This window comes from Mus caroli, unplaced genomic scaffold, assembly GCF_978045245.1.
Source record: "Mus caroli unplaced genomic scaffold, Mus_caroli_1 scaffold_8, whole genome shotgun sequence".
Lineage (NCBI taxonomy): Eukaryota > Metazoa > Chordata > Mammalia > Rodentia > Muridae > Mus > Mus caroli.
Window position 1 is genome coordinate 2,982,327 of NW_028227263.1, and position 22,251 is coordinate 3,004,577.

General features: G+C 47.6%; 1 protein-coding gene across 1 annotated transcript in view; it reads left to right on the forward strand.

The window, feature by feature from the left end:
- The window catches only part of Ifitm10 (interferon induced transmembrane protein 10), a 47,002-nt gene that overhangs the window by 7,916 nt on the left and 16,835 nt on the right, over window positions 1-22,251 (forward strand). The window contains 2 exon segments of the mRNA XM_085841147.1: window positions 15,928-15,951; window positions 15,954-16,035. Of these exon segments, the coding sequence (XP_085697273.1) occupies window positions 15,928-15,951; window positions 15,954-16,035 (106 nt within the window).

The following is a 22,251-nucleotide window of genomic DNA, read 5'->3' on the forward strand; positions in this document are numbered from 1 at the left end:
GGATCTATGAGTTAAATTTATTTATCCATGTACTTACATACTCCCTCCTCATGTTTTCATGAATTTATCCATACTCTCATGCATTTACACACACACACACACACATCTGTGTTCCTTCCTAACTAGACTCCCCCCTCCTCTCCCTTGCTTCTCCCAATCATCCCTGAATGCTATCCATCCACATATCAAGCATTCATCTCTTCTCATCATGTCTGTCCACAAACGTGTTCATCCTATGACACTCTGCTCATCCTTTTTTTCTTCTTTTCCTCCTGCTCACACCGTCTTCCCACTCCTACTGGTCTCCAGGCAGCCACTACAATCAGCTCATACATTTTCCTATCTCTCATCCCTCCCTCTTTCCATCTCTTTCATCCTCTTTGTACAGCCATACACCCACATGTTCATGGTTCAGAGCATGCCAACACTTTCTATGAGACTTTTTTTTTTTTTTTTTTTTTTTTTTGGACAGGGTTTCTCTGTGTAGCCCTGGCTTTCCCGGAACTCACTCACTCTGTAGACCAGGCTTGCCTTGAACTCAGAAATCCGCCTGCCTCTGCCTCCCAAATGCTGGGATTAAAGGCGTGGGCCATCACACCCGGCCTTCTATGAGACTCTCCTTATGTAAGTAACTACACTCACGCTTATTTCTCTTCCTGAAGCTACTCTGCCTACCCTCTCCAGTCCACCAGCTTCACCCCTTTCTGTCGGTCTCACACAGTAATTTCTGTGTCTGTGTGTGGATTTGCACATGTTCACTTCCCGCTTGCCTTGTTGGACACCTCCTATCTCAGCCTTGTGCTCGTCCGCCATCTCTGGTACACCTCCATTGTCTCTTCTTTTTAGAGACTGACACACCCTAGATGAGCCAGATGTGGTGGTGCATCCCTGAAACGCTAACATTTGGGCAGTCAGAGGCAGGAGGATTTAGAGTTCCAGGACAGCCTCAGTTACATAGTAAGACCCTGTCAAAGAAAGAAAGAGAGAGAAAGAGAGAGAGAGAGAGAGAGAGAAAGGCAGAAAGGGAGAAAGGGAGGAAATGAAGGAAGAAAGAGAAGGGGAAAGAAAAAGCCCACAAGCGCCGACAGATTCTTCTGGGGTTCATCCACCAATCTGTCTGCTTGCCTTCCCACTTTTCCTTATTTTGTCTTTCATCCATGAACCGCCACATGCATTCTTCCAACCTCCCTCCTCACACTATTATCCTGCTACTCCACAGACTCTCTTAGGGTTTTACTGCTGTGAACAGACATCATGACCACGGCAACTCTTATAAGGACAACATTTAATTGGGGCTGGCGTACAGGCTCAGAGGTTCAGTCCATTGTTGTCAAGGTGGGAACATGGCATCATCCAGGCAGGCATGGTGCAGGAGGAGCTGAGAGTTCTACATCTTCATCTAAAGTGTGCTATGAGAAGACTGGCTTCCAGGCAGCTAGGAGGAGGGTCTTAAAGCCCACGCCCACAGTGACACATCCACTCCAACTAGGCCACACCTCCTAGTAGTGCCACTCTCTAGGCCAAGCATATACCAACCATCACACGGACCATCTACCTCTTCCATCCTTTGGTCACCCACACTCCTACTATGTACTTTCTTCCCTATCTTGTCCCTTCCTCACCCTTTTCTTTCTGTGGACTTGCCCTATGTTCACATGCTTCTCCATCTTGCTTCATTTCTGTGTTTGTGTTGGATGTGTATGTTCATGTACAGTGTGTGTGTGTGTGTGTGTGTGTATGTGTGTGGTGTGTGTGTGCATATTTGTATGCATGCTAATCCATATGCGTGTTAGCAAGCACAAATATGAAGGTCAGAAGTCAACCTCAAGGGTCATGCCTTAGAATTCATCCAATTTATAGAAAATATATACACATTGGGGGGTGCAGTTTCGAGACAGGGTTTCTCTGTATATCTCTGGCTGTCCTGGAACTCACTTTGTAGACCAGGCTGGCCTCAAACTCAGAAATCTGCCTGCCTCTGCCTCTTGAGTTCTGGGATTAAAGGCGTGCACCACTACGCCTGGCAAATATATACACGTTTGTGAGTGCTTGAAGACACACTCATTGCCATGTATCGTGTGGAGTTCAGAGGACAACTTTCAGGAGTTTATTCTCTTTGTTCACCGCGTGGGTCACAGGGACTGAACTCAGGTTGTTCAGCTTGACAACAGATGCCATCATCCATTGAGCCATCTCCTCAGAACTCCTCTTTGTCTTGTGAGATAAGTTCTCACTCTGGTACCAGGGGTTCAACAGTTAAGTTTGACTGGGTAGCCATCAAACTCCACAGATCTGCCTATCTCTGTCTCCCTAGAGCTGAGATTATAGGTGTGCACTGATAGGCCTGAATTTTGAAAAGCATATTTTAAATTTTATTGATTTTGTTTTTTATATGCGTGCATATTTTGCTCACGTGTATGGTTGTGCACCATGCATATGCCTGGAGCCCAAGGAGGTCCAAAAGAGGCTGTCTGTCAGGTACCCTGGAACTGAAGTTACAGATGGTTGTGAACCTTTAGATGCTGGGAACTGAGCCAGAGTCCTCTGAGACTTTTCTCCAGACCCTGCTGACTTTTTGTTGTTGACATTAAATACGGGTTCCTCAGATCAAATGCAGGTCTTCATGATTGCTTGGCATGGACAGTTTACATGAAACGAGCAATCTCCCAAGTCCCCATCTTTCTTTACCTGGAAGCTTATGACTGCCTTCCTCCTTCTTGTCTTCTCTTTTGCCCCCTCCTGTGATGTCACCATTATGACCACTCATTAAACTGTCTAGCTCACCACATAGTCATCGATTCATCAGAATGCCCCAGCACTTTCCCACTGGACTTCCCACTTCACATGCAGCAAATAACTGCCCAGTGGATGATGAGGCACAGGCCACGCAGTCCCTGCCCATAGGATCCTTCCCTCTGGCAGGGAACTCAGGCCATCAAAACACTCATTGAAATGTCGTTGGTAACGTCAGCTGTGAAAACCGAGGAGAGTGGCAGGGATTGCTGTTTCATACAAAGTGGGCTCAGACAGAAGTTCATGTCAGTGTATTGACTGTAAGCCCAAGATGGTCCAGGCCATAGATATGTGTGTCTGAAGAAGTGTGTGTCACAGGATGGGGAAAGTCCTTGCAGAAGCCCAGGGACAAAGTTCCATAGCCTGTGTGGTTGAAACAGGAGAGGGGACCAGACGTGCCTGCCTGAGACATAGCTTTGTTTTCCACAGTGAGGGTTTTGTCATCTACCGTGTGTGGGTTCATATGATGAAGTTTCCATGTGGGGACAGACTAAGGATGCAGAGAGATGGGGCTGGGAACCCAGGTGGGAAAAGATTCCAAGTGATCCTGAAAGGTGGGTGAGGACGGCTTCTAGTTATACCTTCCTTTGGAATGCGCAGGGCATTGGTTCTACAGACATCCAAGCTCACAGATGCCCAGGTCCTTATTTAAAACAGCCTAGTGTTTGTTTAGATCCCACACACTTGCTCACATGATCTCCAGATGACATAAAACCTCATTAAAAGGAAGGGCAGTTACTGTTCTACTGTACTGTATCACTTAAGGAAGGGGGGGAGGGACCCACCCACACTTGTTCAGTACAGATTCCACTTTGTCAGATATAATTTTCTCTGAAGCTCAATTGAATCTACAGACAAGGAGCTCCCAGGCCTGAGACCCAGACAACACTCTGTCCTGATGGAGCTTCAGGGCGAGAGGAACTAGAGGAGGCTGGCAATGCTTGCACGGACTGTTCTTACCCAATCAGTCTAAAATGCACAGGTGCCGTTCACACAGGAGTGAGGCATCATGGGAGGAGGGGTCTTCATCTCTGCTATGAATCTGCCAGTTCGTGCCCTGAGCTTCCACCATTCATGTCCTATCCAGCTGCCTGCTTCCTCAAAAATGTCAGCCACACCTAGATCTACTCACATATTCCCATTTCCGGTCATGGAATATACATTGTCTTTTCGTTCTCTTTCCTCTGCTTCGTGTTCACCTGTTAGTCTGCCCCGCTGCTCTCTTCTGCCTACCTACTAGCTACCTCATCTCCTCCACCCTGACTCTTTATCCCCCCTGAGTCTCCCATTTACCTTTAGCAAGACAACCATAAGCTATCATGTGATGGTTGAGCTCTTAGCATATTCCAGGCATGGCCCCAACCTTCCATGATCAAATTGAATATTTTAATTAATGATAACAAGACCTTGTGATGTAAGTGCCATGGAAAAAACTGGGAAACTACACAGTGCTACAAGGCGCCCCCTGGAGATCACCAGCAGGGTGTCACAAATTCTTGTTTTTTATTTGACTCTGGGCTTCCCCTGTCCCTGTCTGCCCATCCTTTCCTTCCTTTCTTGGGTCCTCTTTCCTCTCCTCTCCTCTCCTCTCCTCTCCTCTCCTCTCCTCTCCTCTCCTCTCCTCTCCTCTCCTCTCCTCTCCTCTCCTCTCCTCTCCTCTCCTCTCCTCTCTTCTCTCCCCTCCTTCCTTCTCCCCTCCCCTCATAACCTCCCCTCCCCACCCCTCTCCTCTCTTCTTTCTCCTTTTTCCCTCCCTCTCTCTCTTCCTCTTAGCCTAGGCTGGCCTCAAATTCAAGCTCAAGGATGACCTTGAACTCCCGGTCGGTCAGTCGGTCAGTTGTCTGGCCTCTGCCTTCTAAGTGCTGGCTTTTCTGGTGTGTACCCCTGTGCTCACCCGTTCATTTGTGGTGCTGGGGATCAAACCCAGGGCAACGTGTATGCTAAAGCACTCTGCCAACTGAACTCCATCCCCAGCCTTTCTCGGCTGCTATCTAGCACTTCTGTAAGTGAGCCAGCTCCTTTCTGCCCTGCCTAGCCTAACTCCCCAGCCCACCATTCTACCTGTATGTTTCACCATACACTCTAAAACCCCTGCCCATGTGCCCTCCAGCCTCCCTCCTCCTCCCCTCACTCCTGTATATACTGCTTCTACCATCCCTCTGGTTACCACACCCTGTCTTCTCTGGCTTTCCATTCCTCTGGCTACCTACCTTGTCATGTCTCCTTCCCATCCTTCATGTGTTCATGCCTGCTGGGTCACCCCCACAGCCCCTCATTCCCCAATCTGAGTCTCCTGCTTTGGTCTGCATGAGTGAAAAGTTTCCACACTGTGTGACTTCTCACAGTGTCAGTTTGGTTGACTGGAATTTTACAAGACCTCAGCACAGTCAGGCTCTGGTCAGGTCTGCCCTCTTCTGGACTGTAGGCTATTCACATTTCTGTGAGTCCCCACATGGTGGAAGGATTAAAGGTCTTTTGGAGCCTTTTTTTTTTTTTTTTTCCTTTCTTTTAAAGGACAACATTTAATTGGGGCTGGATTACAAGTTCATAGATTCAGTCCATTATCATCAACTGGGCCACATCATGGCAGCATCCAGGCAGACGTGGTGCAGACGCTGAGAGTTCTACATCTTCATCTGAAGGCTATTAGTAGAAGACTCACTTCCAGGCAGCTAGGACAAGGGTCTTAAAGCCCACACTCATGGTGACACACCTCCTAATACTGCCACTCCCTGGCCTGAGTGTATACAAACCATCACAGACAGCTAGAGCCCCAAGCTGCTTTTTCAACCTATAGTCCCCCAATTATGACTTCTTATGTCCATTCTCGTTTGAGAATTTTAGTAAGGAATTTCTAAGTTCTAAGTCTACACCAAAGCCAAGATTGATCTGCTAGGATCAAGCCCACCTACAGATTTGTGAAATATCCCATGACTCTCGTGCACATAGTGACCCTCCTCTCCAAGGGTGTGTGGGGAACAGATTAATAGCTAGCTGTCAATGACCATCTTCCTCTTTCTCTTGCACTAATGATCTCTCCGCCCCCCCCCCTTTTTTTCTTTTTTCTTGGATATTTTCTTTATTTACATTTCAAGTGTTTTCCCCTTTCCAGGTCTCCCCTTCGGAAACCACCTATCCCATCCTCCCACTCCCTGCCTCTATGAGGGTGCTCCCCCACCCACCCACTCCCAGCCTGGCCTTCCTCTACACTGGGGCACTGAGCATCCTCAGGCCCTTTGAGGCCTCACCCTCAAAGGCCCCACATCCGACCAGTCTCCGGGGGTCAGAACCTTCATTGTGTACGGTGATGGGGTATCTACCCATAGCACTTCCTGACCACTTGGTCACCATCAACCTTCCTCTCCTCTCCTCTTTCCTGTCCTTTCAGCACCCACTGGTCTGCCCACCGAGGACCTGCACTGCCTTCCTTCCCTTTATGGAGTTATCTGTCAGACTACCATGTCCTCGCCTTCCTGACTGACTCACCTAGCTTCCCACTGGTCTCCCCACTACAATCCTTTTTCCTACAGCAGACATCATCTGTCACTTCTTGGGCCCCACTGGACCTTGTGTGTCTTCCCAGCTCTGGTGGATTCTCTAGTGTTCTGCTCTGGCCCTACCCACCCACTTTGTTCCTCTTTGCTTTCAGGTTGTTCCTCTGTCTACTCTCCCAAGTCCTCTTACTGGTCTTTGAATGTGGACTGTGCATCATGGTGGACCCAGCTCCTCCAGTGGCCCATGTGATCTCATCACCATCACACGAGTGGTGGTACCTTTCACGTGTTCATCTCTCCACCTCACCTCTGAACTTCTGACTCTGCAGCATTGCATCTCCAGGTGTCTAGCCGTTGTCCAGAAAGCAGCTCTCACCAGTGCCGGGGCCTGCACCGCCAAGCGCCTTAGCCTGTGCCTCCCAGGTTTCCTTCTGCAGCTTACTCTTCCTTTACCCTCAAGGCCACCTCACCTCATCATCTCCCACACTGACCTCAGCCTTGTCAGTTCTGCCTTGAACACAGCTCCAGAGATCCACCCTCCAGTCCACTTTCATTGCCACAGCTCTTGGCCATGTGATAAATTAGCCTTCTCTAGCCAGGCCAGACTCTGCCTCCTCCCTGTCTGTTCTTAAGCCCCAGCCAACTGCTCTGCTAGAATCTGTCCAGCCTTTCCCTTTCTTCTGGCTCTATGTCATTCTGAAATGTCTTTACAAAGCCCCTGCTTCTTCTTGACAGCTTCCTTTGTACCTATCTGTGCTCTGCCCTCCCATAGCAGGCCCCGGCTGATTCCAGCCACCCTCTCATGGATCTCTGTTCCCTACACACACCTGGTGCCCCCTCCCTTGGAGCACACCCCATCAGAACCAAACTTGTCACTGATCTCCTGACAAACATCCACTCAATGAAGTCTGTCTGGGAGATGCTTGCCTTGTGTCTTGTGAATCCTTGTCTGGCCTGTGAGCCCTGAGGACAGAGGCTTTTCTTTGTTTCTTGTTGTGTACCAGGGCCAGCTGCAGTTACACACCCAGGATGCCAGGGTAGGCACTAAGTTTAGATTGACTGGCTGATTGATGAGTTTAAGAATCCGTACTTACCTCCCATTCATTAGTCAGTGGTATATTCTTTCAACATCTTTCCCCTCTCTCTTCACCCATCCCACATGCAATCCTAAATCTGTTTACCCATTCCACGCATCCAACATACATGCCAGGAATCCATCCCAAAGATATAGAACACCAGTTCCATGCAAACACCAATTCAACCACCTGACACACCTTCATAAACCCATCTGCCCACATGGCACACTTCTAACTGTGTGTCCATCCTTAGTACATGAAACACAGTACAATAACCCAGTGTGCCAGTCCAAACATCCACTGTATCCCACACATGCAATATATGTACTGTCTCCTCACACCTCCCGCTCCTCTCATCTGGAACACACTTACATATTCATATACTCATCCATCTGCCAACCCCCACAGCAAACATCTACTCATACCTGTCTACCCTGTTATTCCCATTTGACATATGTCCTTCTGTGTACCTAACCCACTCAGCCAGCATAGGAAAAAATTCACCTACCTGTCTCTCCCATCCATCTAATGCACATCAACACATCAGTGGTCTCATTTGCCTTAGCTACTCGGCACACACACACACACACACACCCATCCACTGTTCACTTGATATTCATTTCTGTATGTATAGCTATCATCTACCCTTGAGAATTGTAACATATATATTTTCTTTAAAAAATAAAATAAAAAGACCAAGGGTGAGCCAAGGCTCTTCTGCATACTCCTTGCTAGTCAGTATTGTTCTAGAATCATCTTTGTCTTCCTCATAGGAGCCTACAGGCAAGATGAGGTGCCGGAAACATGAGGCCTTTTCCAGCACTGTGAAGTGGACGCTTTCTTGTGTCCACACCACAAGTGAGCACCTGGAGCAGCAAGAGGGTCCACTGACTGTGTGAAGTTACCCGTGGGTACCCCAGAGGCAAAACTCCGGCTCAGAGTGTCTACAGCACATCTGCAGCCTTGAAGGAGGGGCTTGCAAGAGGAAGTAGAACAGCTGGCTTGTTAAAGAGACCACCTGGCTAATGATTGCAGTGGAATAGGTGAACTAGATACAGAATCTCACTTGCTAGAGATCCACCTGTCCACACAGCTGCAAGCGTCAGTCAGAGGCAGGATGTTACACTACAGTTAACAAACAAGTGGGGCTGCCACTAAATCCAAGGGGAAGAGAGAATTTAATTTCCTGGGGAAAATTATAAAACCTTATCAATGACTTCACTCAAATTGTGGGAGCTCAGTAAATGGGGATATGCCTCCTTCTTGGTGACAGAGATGTTGGGTCCCTCCCATATCAGAGTCTCTCTCCCACCTTTACTCTCCTAACCCTCAGCCCTTCACTCCAAACATGCTCTCCGTCCAACCCATCTTCCGGGTCACCCCTCTACCCTTTACTGGGTCTCTTCCCTTCCTCTCACTCTACCCCACCCCCATCCGTCCTTCTCCCTTCTCCCTCTGCCCACTGTACCCATCCCACACCTCCCTCCCCCTTCTCCTTGTTCCTGCCTTACAACTCCTTCCTCCTCAGGACTATCCCTCCTCTGGCAGCCTTCAGTTGTCCTCTGTCTAGTCGTACCCCCATTCCCACCGATCCATCCTCCCTCCTACCACACTTCCTCCTCAGGTATCCACTTCCTGCATTCTGGCATCAGCCAGTCCAAATGTCTTCTGTTCACCTTCCTTCTTTTAAGAAAACCCAGTCTGTGAATAGAGCAACCCCATCTCCTGTGCTCACCCGACACCCCCATCTGTTTCTAGGCTCCGATTTCAGCTTGCATCAGGCTCAGCTGGCACTCACAGGATGATGTAGCTCAAGGGGGTTGTCCTGAGGCATGCCTGCTCTGACCAGGTAGCCTCTTAGAAATGGACAGTTCTGTCTCCATCTTCCAAGGATGTCCTGTCCACTCAGCTTCCTGGTTAAGGTCTAGCTAGGTAGAACTGGTCACACTGGTCACAACACACTGGGTACACTTGCCAATACACCCCACATCGACTGTCTCTTGTGTCGTCATCCAATTAACTATGCATCCAGTGTCTCAGGGTCACCTCTCCCTTTTACAGTAGATCACTTCAGACTTACTGAGCCATTGTACAAAACAAAACAAACAAAAAAACAGACCGAAAACCAAAAACACCAAAACAAAACAAAATAAAACTTCTGTTTTGAGCATTCTTCACAGGGTCCCTGTATTCCTCGTTCCCCGTTCTTTTTTCTCTGACTAGACACCATTTGCTTTACAAACTGTGAAAGATGAGTCTTTCATTGACTATGTTCACCAGACTGGAGGCAGGTGCTTACAGAACAGAGGTCTGTGACCACTCGACTCTCACCCCCCTGCTCCGCACCATCCCAACCTCCCTCTTCTATTGCCCTCCTTCCACCCCCACTGGTGGCCTCTGTCCTGCTCCCTCTCCTGACTTCTGCCTCTCTTCCTCCTTCTCTGATAGCCACTGTCTCCTTCCCTGTTGGCCTCCCTCCTCTGCTGGCTTCTGACGTCTCCCTCTTTTCTTCCTCCTTCCTCAGGCCAACCTCTCTCTGCTGGCATCCACTCCAGTGCCTCCTCTGACCTCTCCCTCTCTTCCTCCTCCTTTTGTCTCCAGGTTCGGGACAAGAAGCTCTTGAATGACCTGAATGGAGCTGTGGAGGATGCCAAGACAGCGCGGCTGTTTAATATCACCAGTTCTGCTCTGGCAGCCTCCTGCATCATCCTTATCTTCATTTTCCTGCGGTACCCACTCACTGACTACTGAGCTAGCAGGCAGTGGGTCTTGGAGACACAACACTGAGACTGATGGTCAATGAGATTCAGGTTGCTGAGAATGTGGGGCAGAATGGGCTTCCACCAAGGCCCAGAGCCATGCATGGCAGCAAGGCCACCAGAAGCTGAGTGCCTGACCGAGTGGCGCACTCTTCCCAGCCACCCTATCTGCCGCCTGCCCCCGTCCTGCTGGCACCGGGTCTATGGGCTTCCTTCCATGATGCTGCCCAGTGACCAGTGGCTGCCCTCCCTGGCCCATGCACCCTGCCCAGGATCCTGGACCCCTCAGACCTGACACCCAGAAAGAAGGGCTTACACGGGAGCTCCCGAAATAGGGGCTGCCAGCACCTGGGGTTCCCTCACTCCTGACCCCCCACTTCCTCCAAGCTGTGACCCCTGCTCCAAGCTCTTGTATCTGTGAACTTTCATTAAAACATGTGCTCAGCTCAGCTTCAGCCTCTGTCCATGTGCCAGGCAGGGCCTAGGTGTCCCTTGGAGGTTTGGAGTGCTGCTTTGCAGCCTATGCCCCCAGGGCCTGCACACAACTAATTCCGTAGGAGGTGTGTTCAGAAACCAAGTGGTCTTATGAGGGCCAGCTGTGTAGGATGGCAAAGTGAGGGGTGTTAGGTGGAGGGGCTCCCCACAGGGTTCACAGAGCCTGTGGGGAATCCAGGAGACGCTTCCTTCAGTAGTGTTGGGGACGGGCTGCCAGTCCCTGGGAACCCCACAGGGTGCTGATGGGTTCTCATCCACTTAGCCCCTGAAATGGGGAAAGAGGCTCCCCTGTCTGTCAACTGAAGGTGGCTGCTCAAGGTCAAGATTAGCTGTGCTGCACTAGGAAGTGGTGCTGCCCACAGAAGGATGCTGCCCCATATGCTGAGGGTGGAGCAAGCAGGAAGGCAGGAACAGGACTGTGCACAGAGTGGCCCGAGTCCTGACCCTGTGAGGTCCTGGTTGGCCTTGGAAAAAAGAGATACTGTGGGGCTCAGGTAGGGGCCAATGGTGTGCTCAGTGGTGTGGACGCTTGGCACCCTTTGTGATTTCTGATCATACCCTTGGAGGTACCGGGAGTGTCAGGAGAAGACAGGCACCGTTGCCAGCTGTGGGCAGAGAGTGTAGATGGGGGTTAGTGGAGGGCTAGCCAGATGTAGAAGCTTTAGCTGGTTCTGACCAGATAGGGTTAACCAAGAATGAGAGATGGGGGCAGCTCAGGGTCAAGGGAATTCAGTGCAACTTGATCTAAGTGGTAAGAAACACACACACACACACACACACACACACACACACACACACCCCAAAACCCACAGCAAAACAAAACAAAATAAAAAGGCTGGGGATTGAGGTGGAATAAGTGGCAAAGGAGACAGAGCTGAGTAGCCCCATCCAGTGCTCTCTGCTCCCTGGTACACTGAGATGTAAGCAAGCAGCTCCTGCTCCTCTGTCATGCCCTCTCCGCCACTCACGAGTCACGAGTCAAAATACACTCCTGCATCGCGATGCTTCTCGTCAGGTATTTGAGCACAGAGATAAGAAAACTATTGCACGCCTGTACAGCAGCACAGGAACGTTAACCACTGAGAAAAACTTTCAAGCAGCCAGAGCGAGGGTGGGTGGGGGACCAAAACATTATTTCAAAGCTGCAGGGAGAGGTGGCTTTTCAAAAAAAAAGATGGCATAGCTAGCATCTGTGGGAAATGATGTATTTCTTGGGACTGGTTCTTGGGAGGCAGACCATAGGGTTCCCAGAACACCTTTTTTTTGGTAGGAGATGCCAGTTTTGAAGCGTCTACACCCTTGTTTTTATCAGAGGCTCTGCCCCTGTGGCTGCATGCCTCCCTCCCCTGCTGCCTGGTGTTTGTCGCTGCCAAGCTCATGGCGAGATTCAATGGCAGCTTCAGCTTGTACCACCCTGGATATTTGTCAACTCTAGCAGAGTCCTCACCCTTTCCTATGGGGCTGTTGTTCTGTTAGCCACTTCCTTGTCAGCCAGTGCTTGGCGGGTGTGGCAGGTAGCGCTCTCCACATCTTCCTGACACCCCTCATGTGACTTCAGCTTCTCCTCTGTAACTTATCAACAGAAGGCATCTGCACACTGGAGAGGTGGCTCTGCAGTGACATGTGCACTGCCCTTCCAGAGGACCCAGGTGCAGTTTTCAACACACACGTGGCATCTTTCAAACACCTGTAACTCCAGTTCCAGGGGATCTGAAGTTCCGGCTTGCACATGGTGCACATACAGTCGTACAAGCAAATAAGACAATAAATATTAGCCGGGCGTGGTGGCGCACGCCTTTAATCCCAGCACTTGGGAGGCAGAGGCAGGCGGATTTCTGAGTTCGAGGCCAGCCTGGTCTACAAAGTGAGTTCCAGGACAGCCAGGGCTATACAGAGAAACCCTGTCTCGAAAAACCAAAAAAAAAAAAAAAAAAAAGACAATAAATATTATTTTGAAATAATTCTTCTTTTATTTTAAAAGAAAGGAGGACATGGGGATGAAAATCCAGCTTATATGACTATCAGAGTACCCACTCGTGGGGTGCTGGTGGGGATCAAATGAGCATTTATTTTCCAGATTTTTAAATCACAGATTTTGTTCTATGTAGCTTCCATCCAATGTGCATATTTATAACATGTTATTCATAAATGCTACAAATATGAGACAAGCAAAACACCCATCTATATATGTTTTCTTATGCATGAAAAATATGTACCCGAACATATCTTGGTTTGAGTTTCCAGTAACTTCCCTAAGGGAAGATGTCTTAGTTAGGGCTTTCATTGCTGAACACAGACACTATGACCAAGAACTGTTCTTAAAAAGACAACATTTAATTGGGGCTGGCTTACAGGTTCAGAGGTTCAGTCCATTTTCATCAAGGTGGGAACATGGCAGCATCCAGGCAGGCATGGTGCAGGAGGAGCTGAGAGTTCTACATCTTCACCTGAAGGCTGCTAGCAGAATACTGCCTTCTAGGCAGCTAGGAGGAGGGTCTTAAAGCCCACACCTACATGCCCACTCCAACAAGCCCACACTTTCTAATAGTGCCACTTCCTAGGCCAAGCATAAACAAACCATCACAGAAGCCATCTTTAAGTCATCCATAAATGATTACAACATAGAACAGGTGATATCTTCTCTTTTTAAAGAGAAAACTACCTTAAAATATTGACTTATTATTGTGTCTAGATACAAACTGGCTCTGTGAAAAGAAACAGGTGGGGAGGGGGCTAATAATCATTGTTATGAACTAGAACATCTACAAAGGGTGTGGGGAGAACCTATAGGGACAGTGTCCATAAGAGGAAGGCTGGGGAGAGAGGTTGCCAGGGACCCAGGTGCAAGGACTGGTGACAGGGGGCTGACCATGAAGGGACAGACCATATTGGCAAATGTGTTAAGGTTTCTAGGACACAAGGCCTGGGGATAAGTTGAAGACACTGTTTCCTTTGCTGACGCCTTCTCTGTCTGTTGTCATGGTAGACACTGTGCCAACCCTGGGACTCTTGCCCTCCTTCTGAGAGCACAGAAAGGGAGAGGTGGGGGATAGGTTTGCACTGTTAGATGCTCTGCAGTCTGTCTTTTCTGGTGACTGTAGTGTTTAGGCCTCTTGTGACATGCCTCTCTGTGAGGCTGTCCCTTCCCAAGGTGCTTTTTTTTTTTTTTTTTAATCTATCACTGACACTTTTGCCTGCACTTGTCTTCTGGGATCTTTTTCACATCTACGAACACGGTCCAGCAGGGTGGAAGCAAGCAGGCCTACGTTTCCGGACAGCCACCCTTTCTTTGTCCCTTCCAGCCTGAGTCTTTTCAGGGTCTTCCTGGGCTCTGCTCCAGGCCCGCACCAGTCACAGTCTCTCAGAGCTGCCTTGTGCTACCTGTCTTCAGACCTCTCCCAACCACTCCCCTTCTGCTTTTTGTTAGGTTTTTAGGATCCATCTGTCAAATAAAAAGCAAAAACAAAAGCCTAGTGAGGATTTGGTTAAAGTCATAAATATACTGGGGAAGAATTTACATTCTTAGAAAAACCTTGAATTTCCCAAATCCCCGAGAGTGCAGTAGGCTGCCCTTACCTAGGCGTCTTTTTAATTTTTGCCCAGAATGCTTCCTAGTTTTCTGTATTGACTCAAAGAGTTTGTCAGGTTGATTTCTAAACATAGGACTTTTATGTAGTTGTAAATGTCACACCCTGAAATATTTTCTTCTCTGAGTGTATATTACTGTTGTCATGAAATATAACTACTGCTCAAAGCACAAGTGGCCAGTCAACACCACTCTCTGTGTGTTTTTTTGTTTTGATTTTTTGGAGATATGGATCCTTATCTGTGTACACTCTGGAATCTTCAATCTCATCAGCACACACTGTTTTCTTGACTGTCTCTCCGCAGGCTTCATTTACAGTGTCCCATGACAGTTGGGGAAAACAGGCTTTCTTTGTAGAGTCCTCAGAAGGAAGATAAGCCCTTCAAGGCCACGTGACTTCCTATGATATTTATCCTAGTTATTTGTAGTCCTCTTGAATTTGCATAAGGAAGCTCACTATTATTCATGATATGCTAATGAGGGCTTTCTTGCTAGACTGCAAAGATGATAGGGCAGATTTTTGCATTGCCTAAAAGCGTGCATTAAAAAGTAATAAGCTTGGGGCTGGGGAGGCAGCTCAGTGGGTAAGGTGCCCATCTTGAAAGCATTGGGACCTCAGTTTGGATCCACATAAAAGTCAGGTGCTGGCACACATTTGTAACCCAAGAACTAGAGAGGGAAAGAAAGAGAAACTCCAGTGGCTCACTGGCCGGCCAGCCAGCCAAGCAGACTCGGGGAGCTTCAGCTTCATCAAAAACCTTCTGAGGGTAAAGTGGAGAACAACTGAACAGAACACCCAATATCAACCTCTGGCCTCCAGGTGCACACTTACACACGTGCGCACACATCTGTACATGTAAACAAACCTATGCCCCCAGGCAAATAAGATAAACAAAATAAAATATCAAAGCTCATACTTCCCTTGGGCACATATCACAGAGGTATCTGTACACCAGCACACACTGCAATATTGCTCATAATAGCTAAGCTGCAGGACCCGCCAAGGTGCCCATCAGTGAGGAATAGCTAAGAACATTGTGCATATCCACAACAGCGTTCTTTTCAGTCAGGTTGGAAGGCTGAAGACGCTGGAGTCTGAAGTCAGCAGAGGACAGCAGCAGCAAGGACATGCAATGACCAATCTTGGTTATCAGTTTGACTTGTGTCTAGGATCAACTGAAACCCAAGTTGATAAATGCTCCTTTGAGGAATTTTCTTGATCAGATTACCTAAAGTGAGAAGGCCCATGCTAAATCTGAGACACATTCTGATGGCCGACCGTATAAAGAACATGGAAGAAGGAAGCTTTTGCTTTTATGCCTGCTTGTCCCACTCTTGCTGACAAGTTCATCCATGCTGCTGCTGCTGCAACATTTCTTTGCTGACATTAGAACCTACATCTTTAGGCTTCCAACATAGACTGAAGACTAACAGCTAGCTCTTCGAGAATCCCGCAGGCCTTCAGTGCCAGATGGTGACTGCTGAGACATCTAGCCCAGTGGGCTGAGCAACTAGCGATTCTTGGCCTCTCCACTGTGAGACAGCCATTGTTGGATTATACAAACTAAAAGCCAATCTAATAAGCCCCCTTTATATAAGTATATATGTGTATGTGAGTATGTGTATATGAGTATGTGTATGTGTGTATGCATATACATATATATATATATATATATATATATATATATATATATATATTCATTCTATTGGTTCTGTTTCTTTAGAGAACTCTGACTAATACGAATAGATACACTCAGGAGAAAAGAAAGGCTGTCTGGCGACACAGGACACTTCAGCTCTTTGCTGCCTGCTACAAGGTGCCCACCCTGAGGGTAGGTCTTTTTTACTTAGCAATTAATGCACACAAGTAAATCTAAAAATGTATCTCCAAGGTGTTTGCTTTAAAGATTTATTTTAAATTTAATTTTAACTGATTTATGCTTATGTGTTTATGTTAATTTGACTACATGGTTTCTTTCCCCTCCCTTATTAAGTTAAGGCAGAAGCTGGAGAGATGGCTCAGTGGTTAGGAGCGCCAGCTGCTTTTGCAGAGGACCCCAATTTTGATTTGCAGCACCCACAATTGGAAAGCTCACAATCACCTGTAACTCCATATCCAGGGGGAATCTTACACCCTCTTGTGTCCTCTGTAAGCAGTACAAGTATTCAAGTATACACACATAACACACAAATATTTTTATTTTATAAAAATAAATCTTAAAAAAATAAGATTGTTTTCAAAAACAACAAACATACTTTTTGTTGTTGTTTTTTTTTTTTAACATTGAAACAACCTTGTGTGTCTGGGTCAAATTTAAGGTATTTTTGTTGTATCAGGATTTTTAAAACACTGCTATATTTGCTGTTCTTCAGACACTGAGGCATGTGACAGACTTGCAGTGTTCTTCCCACTCCCTCAGGTGCACATCACTGGGAATGGGGTGTCTTTGTGCTGTTTGGAGCAGCAGATGATGGGACCATGTGCTCTGGAGTGTCTAAGTGGGTAGGAGTCATGCTTTGCATTTGAAATGTCCTCCACAGGCTTAAATGTATAAACACTGGGTCCTCAGAGGCTGCTGCTGTCCTGGGGAGTGCTAGAGCTTTTAGGACACAGGGTTAGTCTAGACAGCAGACATAGTATGTCTACAGAGGTGAAGCTTGAGGGGGGGTCACAGGCTGGTTCCCCGTGCAGAATGACCCCTCTGTTTTCTGATTCACTGAGATGTTGCAAACCATGCTGTAAGCCCCAGCTGCCTGGGCCTCCCCGCCAACCCCGCCTTCCCCATTGTACCATGAGGCAAAGCAAATCCTCTCTCCTCTCAAGTTTCTTCTTCTGCGGTATTTGGTCCCAGCAGTGGGGAAGGTAATTGATACAGAAGGTGTTAATTTTAGTTCCAATTTCTTTGAGAGTTGTTGTTCTTTTTGCTTTCCTGTCTCAAGTATTTCACACTGAATATTTAGCTCATTAATCTCTCTCTGTCTCACTGACTGTCAGTCTGTCTGCCTGTCTCCTATCTATCTATCTATCTATCTATCTATCTATCTATCTATCTATCTCACATAGCCCAGGCTGACCTTGAACTCTTTGCAACCAGATTTACCTTTGACTTTTTTTTTTTTTTTGAAACAAGGTTTCACTAGGTAGCCCAGGCTAGCCTAGAACATACACTTCTCCTGCCTCAGCCTCCCAAGTCCTGGGATAAAGTGTTGCTCACTTTTCTCTTATTTCAAACACAGACAAACATGCTATCTTCTGTGATGCTTCATTGTTGAAAAGTCTGGGCTGCCCCCCAGTAAGATTTCTTTCTATTCAGCACACAGATCTACGTACCCATGCATGTAGATGGATCCTAAAGGGGAATTTATAGGTTAGCTTACATCATAGGCAGCTGGTCCGGTGATTGTTGTCTACATGCTGGTGAAGCTGAAAATCCAGTAGCCACTCAGCCAAGAAGTGGGGATCCTCAGAACAGGTGGAGCAGTGATTCAGCCCCAGCCTAAGGCTGATGTCTAGAGGCTCCCTGGGGGCGGCGGCGGGGGTGGGGGATGTGGGGCGGGGACTCCACCTGTGAACTCAGGTAGAGAAGAAGTATAGGAATCAGGATTCTGATGTCCATCAATGGAAGCAGCTAGGCGAGCCATACTTGTGTGTACTGCCTGGCTTCCTCTTCTGCTTCTTTTATTACAACTGCGCCCAAACTGTTGAGTGGTACTTTCCACACCAAGGGTGGGTCTTTCCTCCTCATGAGCTTCTCCCTGCTCTTTGGGTTAGTGCTTCTGGAAACATCCTCGCAGACGAATCAGAGGGGAGCTTCCCTGACGCCCCCAGGCAGCTCTCCACACAGCCAAGTCGACCATCAAGATGAACTACCAAGGGGCTGGGGTGGCAGCCCAGTCTAAAGTGCTTCTTGCCACACAAGGATGCCGAGTTCAGATGCCCATGTAAAAAGGTGGACATAGTGACAGGCACTGGTAGTCCCACTCTTGGGGACAGAGAGACAGGAGAATCTCTGAAGCTAGTTAGCCAGCCAGCCAGGCTGGTTGAGTGGGCAAACTCCAGGTCCACTGAGAGGCACTGTCTCAAAAAGCAAGGTGGAGAGTGATTAAGGAAGGCACCCAGTGTTGACCTCTGACCTTCAAAAGCACACACACACACACACACACACACACACACACAGCCCAAAGAAATAAGTTAGGCATAATGGGTTTCAAACAAAAAAACCCATTGGTTTTGCTTTTTGTTTTTTTGCAACAAAGAATTTTTCACTAGGAGAGGATATTTATACAGTTTGGGCTACGTACCCCATTTCACTGACCCTAGGACACTCTTTTGGGCTTACATACACTAAGGGAGAAGGCCAGGGTTCCTGCCACTTTGCTGTCGACCACAGATGGGTGAGGCCTTGCTCTCAGCTGTAGCTCCTGTTCTCCCTTCCGGTGGCTCCCGTGTTATCAGTTTATTGACTGAGTAGCAGACAACAGAGACAGTGACAAATTGGTAGAAACTTGGCAAAGAGAAAGGTGACACTTTTCAGTGACCTTGGTTCACCCCTAACTCTCCATCTCCCTCTGCAGCACTGGCATGTGACCTACATTTTCACTTGTTAAAATCACCCTGATGTCCAGGGTGCTGAGATGGAGCACACCGTATCTATACATCAGAGACACATACACATATAATCCACACAGCAAACTGAGGGGCCTATTTTGCCTCCTGGTGTTCCCCTCAGTCGGGCTTCTGAGGACAAATAAAGTCACTGTGGGGGCAGGACACTTGTCTCTAAGCCACTTTCCTTCTTGATTCTTCTTTAGACATTTCTCCAGTTTTGACACATAGAATTTTCATCATATTTGGTTGAAATACTTTGGTTTGTTGCTTTCGTATGTAAAAAGGAAAAAAAAATATATGTACTTGAGAGATGTCTCAGTGGGTAAAGGACCTTCCAAGCAAGTGGCAGATACTGATTTTGAGTCCCAGAACCCATGTGGAAAGAACTCTGGGAATGATAGTGCACATCCACATACATACATGTGTACCCATGCATATACACAAACACATGAATACATGCATGTATGCCCACCCATCTGTATACACACACATGCATGTGTGCCCACCCTCACACGAACATACACGCAAACACATACATATGTGCCCAACTATCTAGACACCTAAACACAAGCACATGTATGTGCCCACCCATACATGAATATACGTACACACATAGACACATGTGTGTGTACCTGTACACACAGAAACACATACACGAAATGCCACTGTTTCACATGTTTAGCCTGAGATTTCAGTTAAAACAGTTCCTAGCAGCGGTGCCATCCGCACAAGATTAAGCCAGCCAAAATTTCAACATTTAAGAATAATTTCGCCAGGCGGTGGTGGCACATGCCTTTAATCCCAGCACTTGGGAGGCAGGGGCAGGCGGATTTCTGAGTTTAAGGCCAGCCTGGTCTACAGAGTGAGTTCCAGAACAGCCAGGGCTATACAGAGAAACCCTGTCTCAATAAACAAAAAACAAACAAACAAAAAAAGAATAATCTCATATCCCATTGTGAGTTTTTCCTGTAGCATCTGTGATATTTTCTTATATCAAGCCAACATGATTCTCTAACTTTTTTTCAAGGAGTTGTAGCATAATTGTGTTGTGGATGGGAATTGCCTGTTGTTTGCCTTTAATCTTTTTAAATGTTACGTTGCATATTTTATTGCCCGTCTTTAGTTCAAGTGCCAAATGTCCTTGGGCAGAGGAGTCCCCATGTTGGTGCTGGATTCTTTGTATGTCTGGTAGACCAAATTTATTTGTGGAGATGTGAGGCCCATTGGCACACTGCCTTCCTGGGCTGTGGGGCCAGCCCCTGGGGAAGACCCCAGCAGTTGAGCTATGAGATCTGAAGCAATGCACAGTACTGGCTTGAGCCAGTTCCACCGCTCCTGGCAGACATCTTCGTACACTGCCCAGTCCATGGTCATTTCTGTGGTTGAGGATGTGTGTGTTGCTTCACTTCTTATTTCTCCTTGAACAATCTAGGAATTTACCAGCTGTTTTGGATCTTGAAGCTCAGTCTTTGCGCAAAGTTGCTTTCACCTGTTTTCCTTTCACAGGTTTTCACTCTGATCTTACCAATTTACTTCCATTTTCTTTCAAAGTAATTCCTTGCTCCTTCTGTAGCAATCTCCTAAGGTGGAAACTGAGTCACACCAACAACATGATCTTTTCTGAGGTGAGCATTGCCCGATCTCCACTAAGGAAGCCCAGATCAAACAAGGTATTTTCCATTCTCTGCTGTTATGAGACAATTTCTAGTTCCCTCCCTTCCCCTCCCCTCCCCTCCCCTCCCCTCCCCTCCCCTCCCCTCCCCTCCCCTCCCCTCCCCTCCCCTCCCCTCCCCTCCCCTCCCCTCCCCTATCCTTTCCTTCCTCTCCCCATCCTCTCTCTTCATGTGCATGGGTGCATACTGTTTGGTGAATCTGTGGTTGACTGGTTAATTCTTGAAGCTTATTGGCAGATTACACTACAAGTGGATAATCCATTGATCCATTCACTGAAATAAACCCTTGTTCCTGCTAGGATCTGACTACGTCCCCCAAATGTCCATGCTGTAGTGTGATCTCTGTCAAGGGGCTGTAAGTGATGAAGCAGTGGCCTTGGGCAGGGCTCCATGCTCACCTGTGGACCTGCATCCTACAGAAAGGCTGTGGGTATAAATGGACAGTGGCTCGGGGCCACTTCTCTCTTCCTTGGTGTGAGGACTCAGAAGTGTTGCCCTTTTCCTTGAACTTCCCAGTCTCCATAACTGTAAGGGCTAAACTTCTGTTCTTCATAAAGCATCCAGACGCAGGTATCCCGAGTTATAGGGTCAGAAACAGACAGAAGTTCCACTTCACCAGAGTCGTCCTGTTTCTTTCTCAGAAGCCACTGTGTGGTGGGATTGGTGTCTGAACTCACTTCCCTTCCCCTGATCTCCACATCCACTTCTCTGTCCCCACTTCACAGTCTGACCACTGCTGCTACACAGAAACTCTTAAGTGAGTCAATACCTTATTTCCCAATGGATTTCTTGTTTCAGAAATTCTCTGGATATCACTTCCCCCCTTTCCACATACATTCCACCACCAGCGTGTTATTAAACTTCAGTGAACTGGGTTTGAAGGGCCTGACGCCATCACTCCTCTGAATCTCCAAATAAGCCCACAGGGCCTGTTCTCTCCGCTCACACTCATTGATCTCTCCAGCTTGTAGTTTGTAACAAACAAATTCTGAACATGTGCAGTTAAATTATAGCTAAGTCCTTAATTGATTTTGTAAACATAGGCTTAATTTTTTTTCTGAGTTGCTTTGGGCTCACAGCAAATGTGAGCAGAGCACACAGACCCAACACACACCTGCCTCTACACACATTTGCACATACACACACTTGTCCCTCTGTACACACATGCTCCTCACCCCCGCATGTCCCACCCCTGCCTGCCCTCACACTTGTCCTTCCATCTATCTGTCACACATACCAGTCATCCACATCTCCCACATACAGCTTCATCCATTATCACTGTCCACCCCAGTGAAGGACACTTGCCACAGTCTACAAGTCACATTGATTCTCCTTTGTCAGGAGGGTCCCTAGTTCCCACTGTCTTGGTGGGAGACATGTATGGCTTCTGTTAAGTGTATGGTGCTGGGGACTGGCTACTGGTGTACCAGGAAGAATCGTTTCTTCCATGCTAAACATCCTGATGGTTCCACTGCCACCCTCTTCCCCAGCTCTGGAATATCATGACTGCCTTACAGTCTCCACCATACATCTCTTTCTCCAGAATGGATATATCATACAATATGCAACCTTTTTTCTTTTCTTTTTTTTTGTTTTTGTTTTTGTTTTGTTTTGTTTTTTGGTTTTTTGGTTTTTCGAGACAGGGTTTCTCTGTATAGCCCTGGCTGTCCTGGAACTCACTTTGTAGACCAGGCTGGCCTTGAACTCAGAAATCCTCCTGCCTCTGCCTCCCAAGTGCTGGGATTAAAGGTGTATGCCACCACACC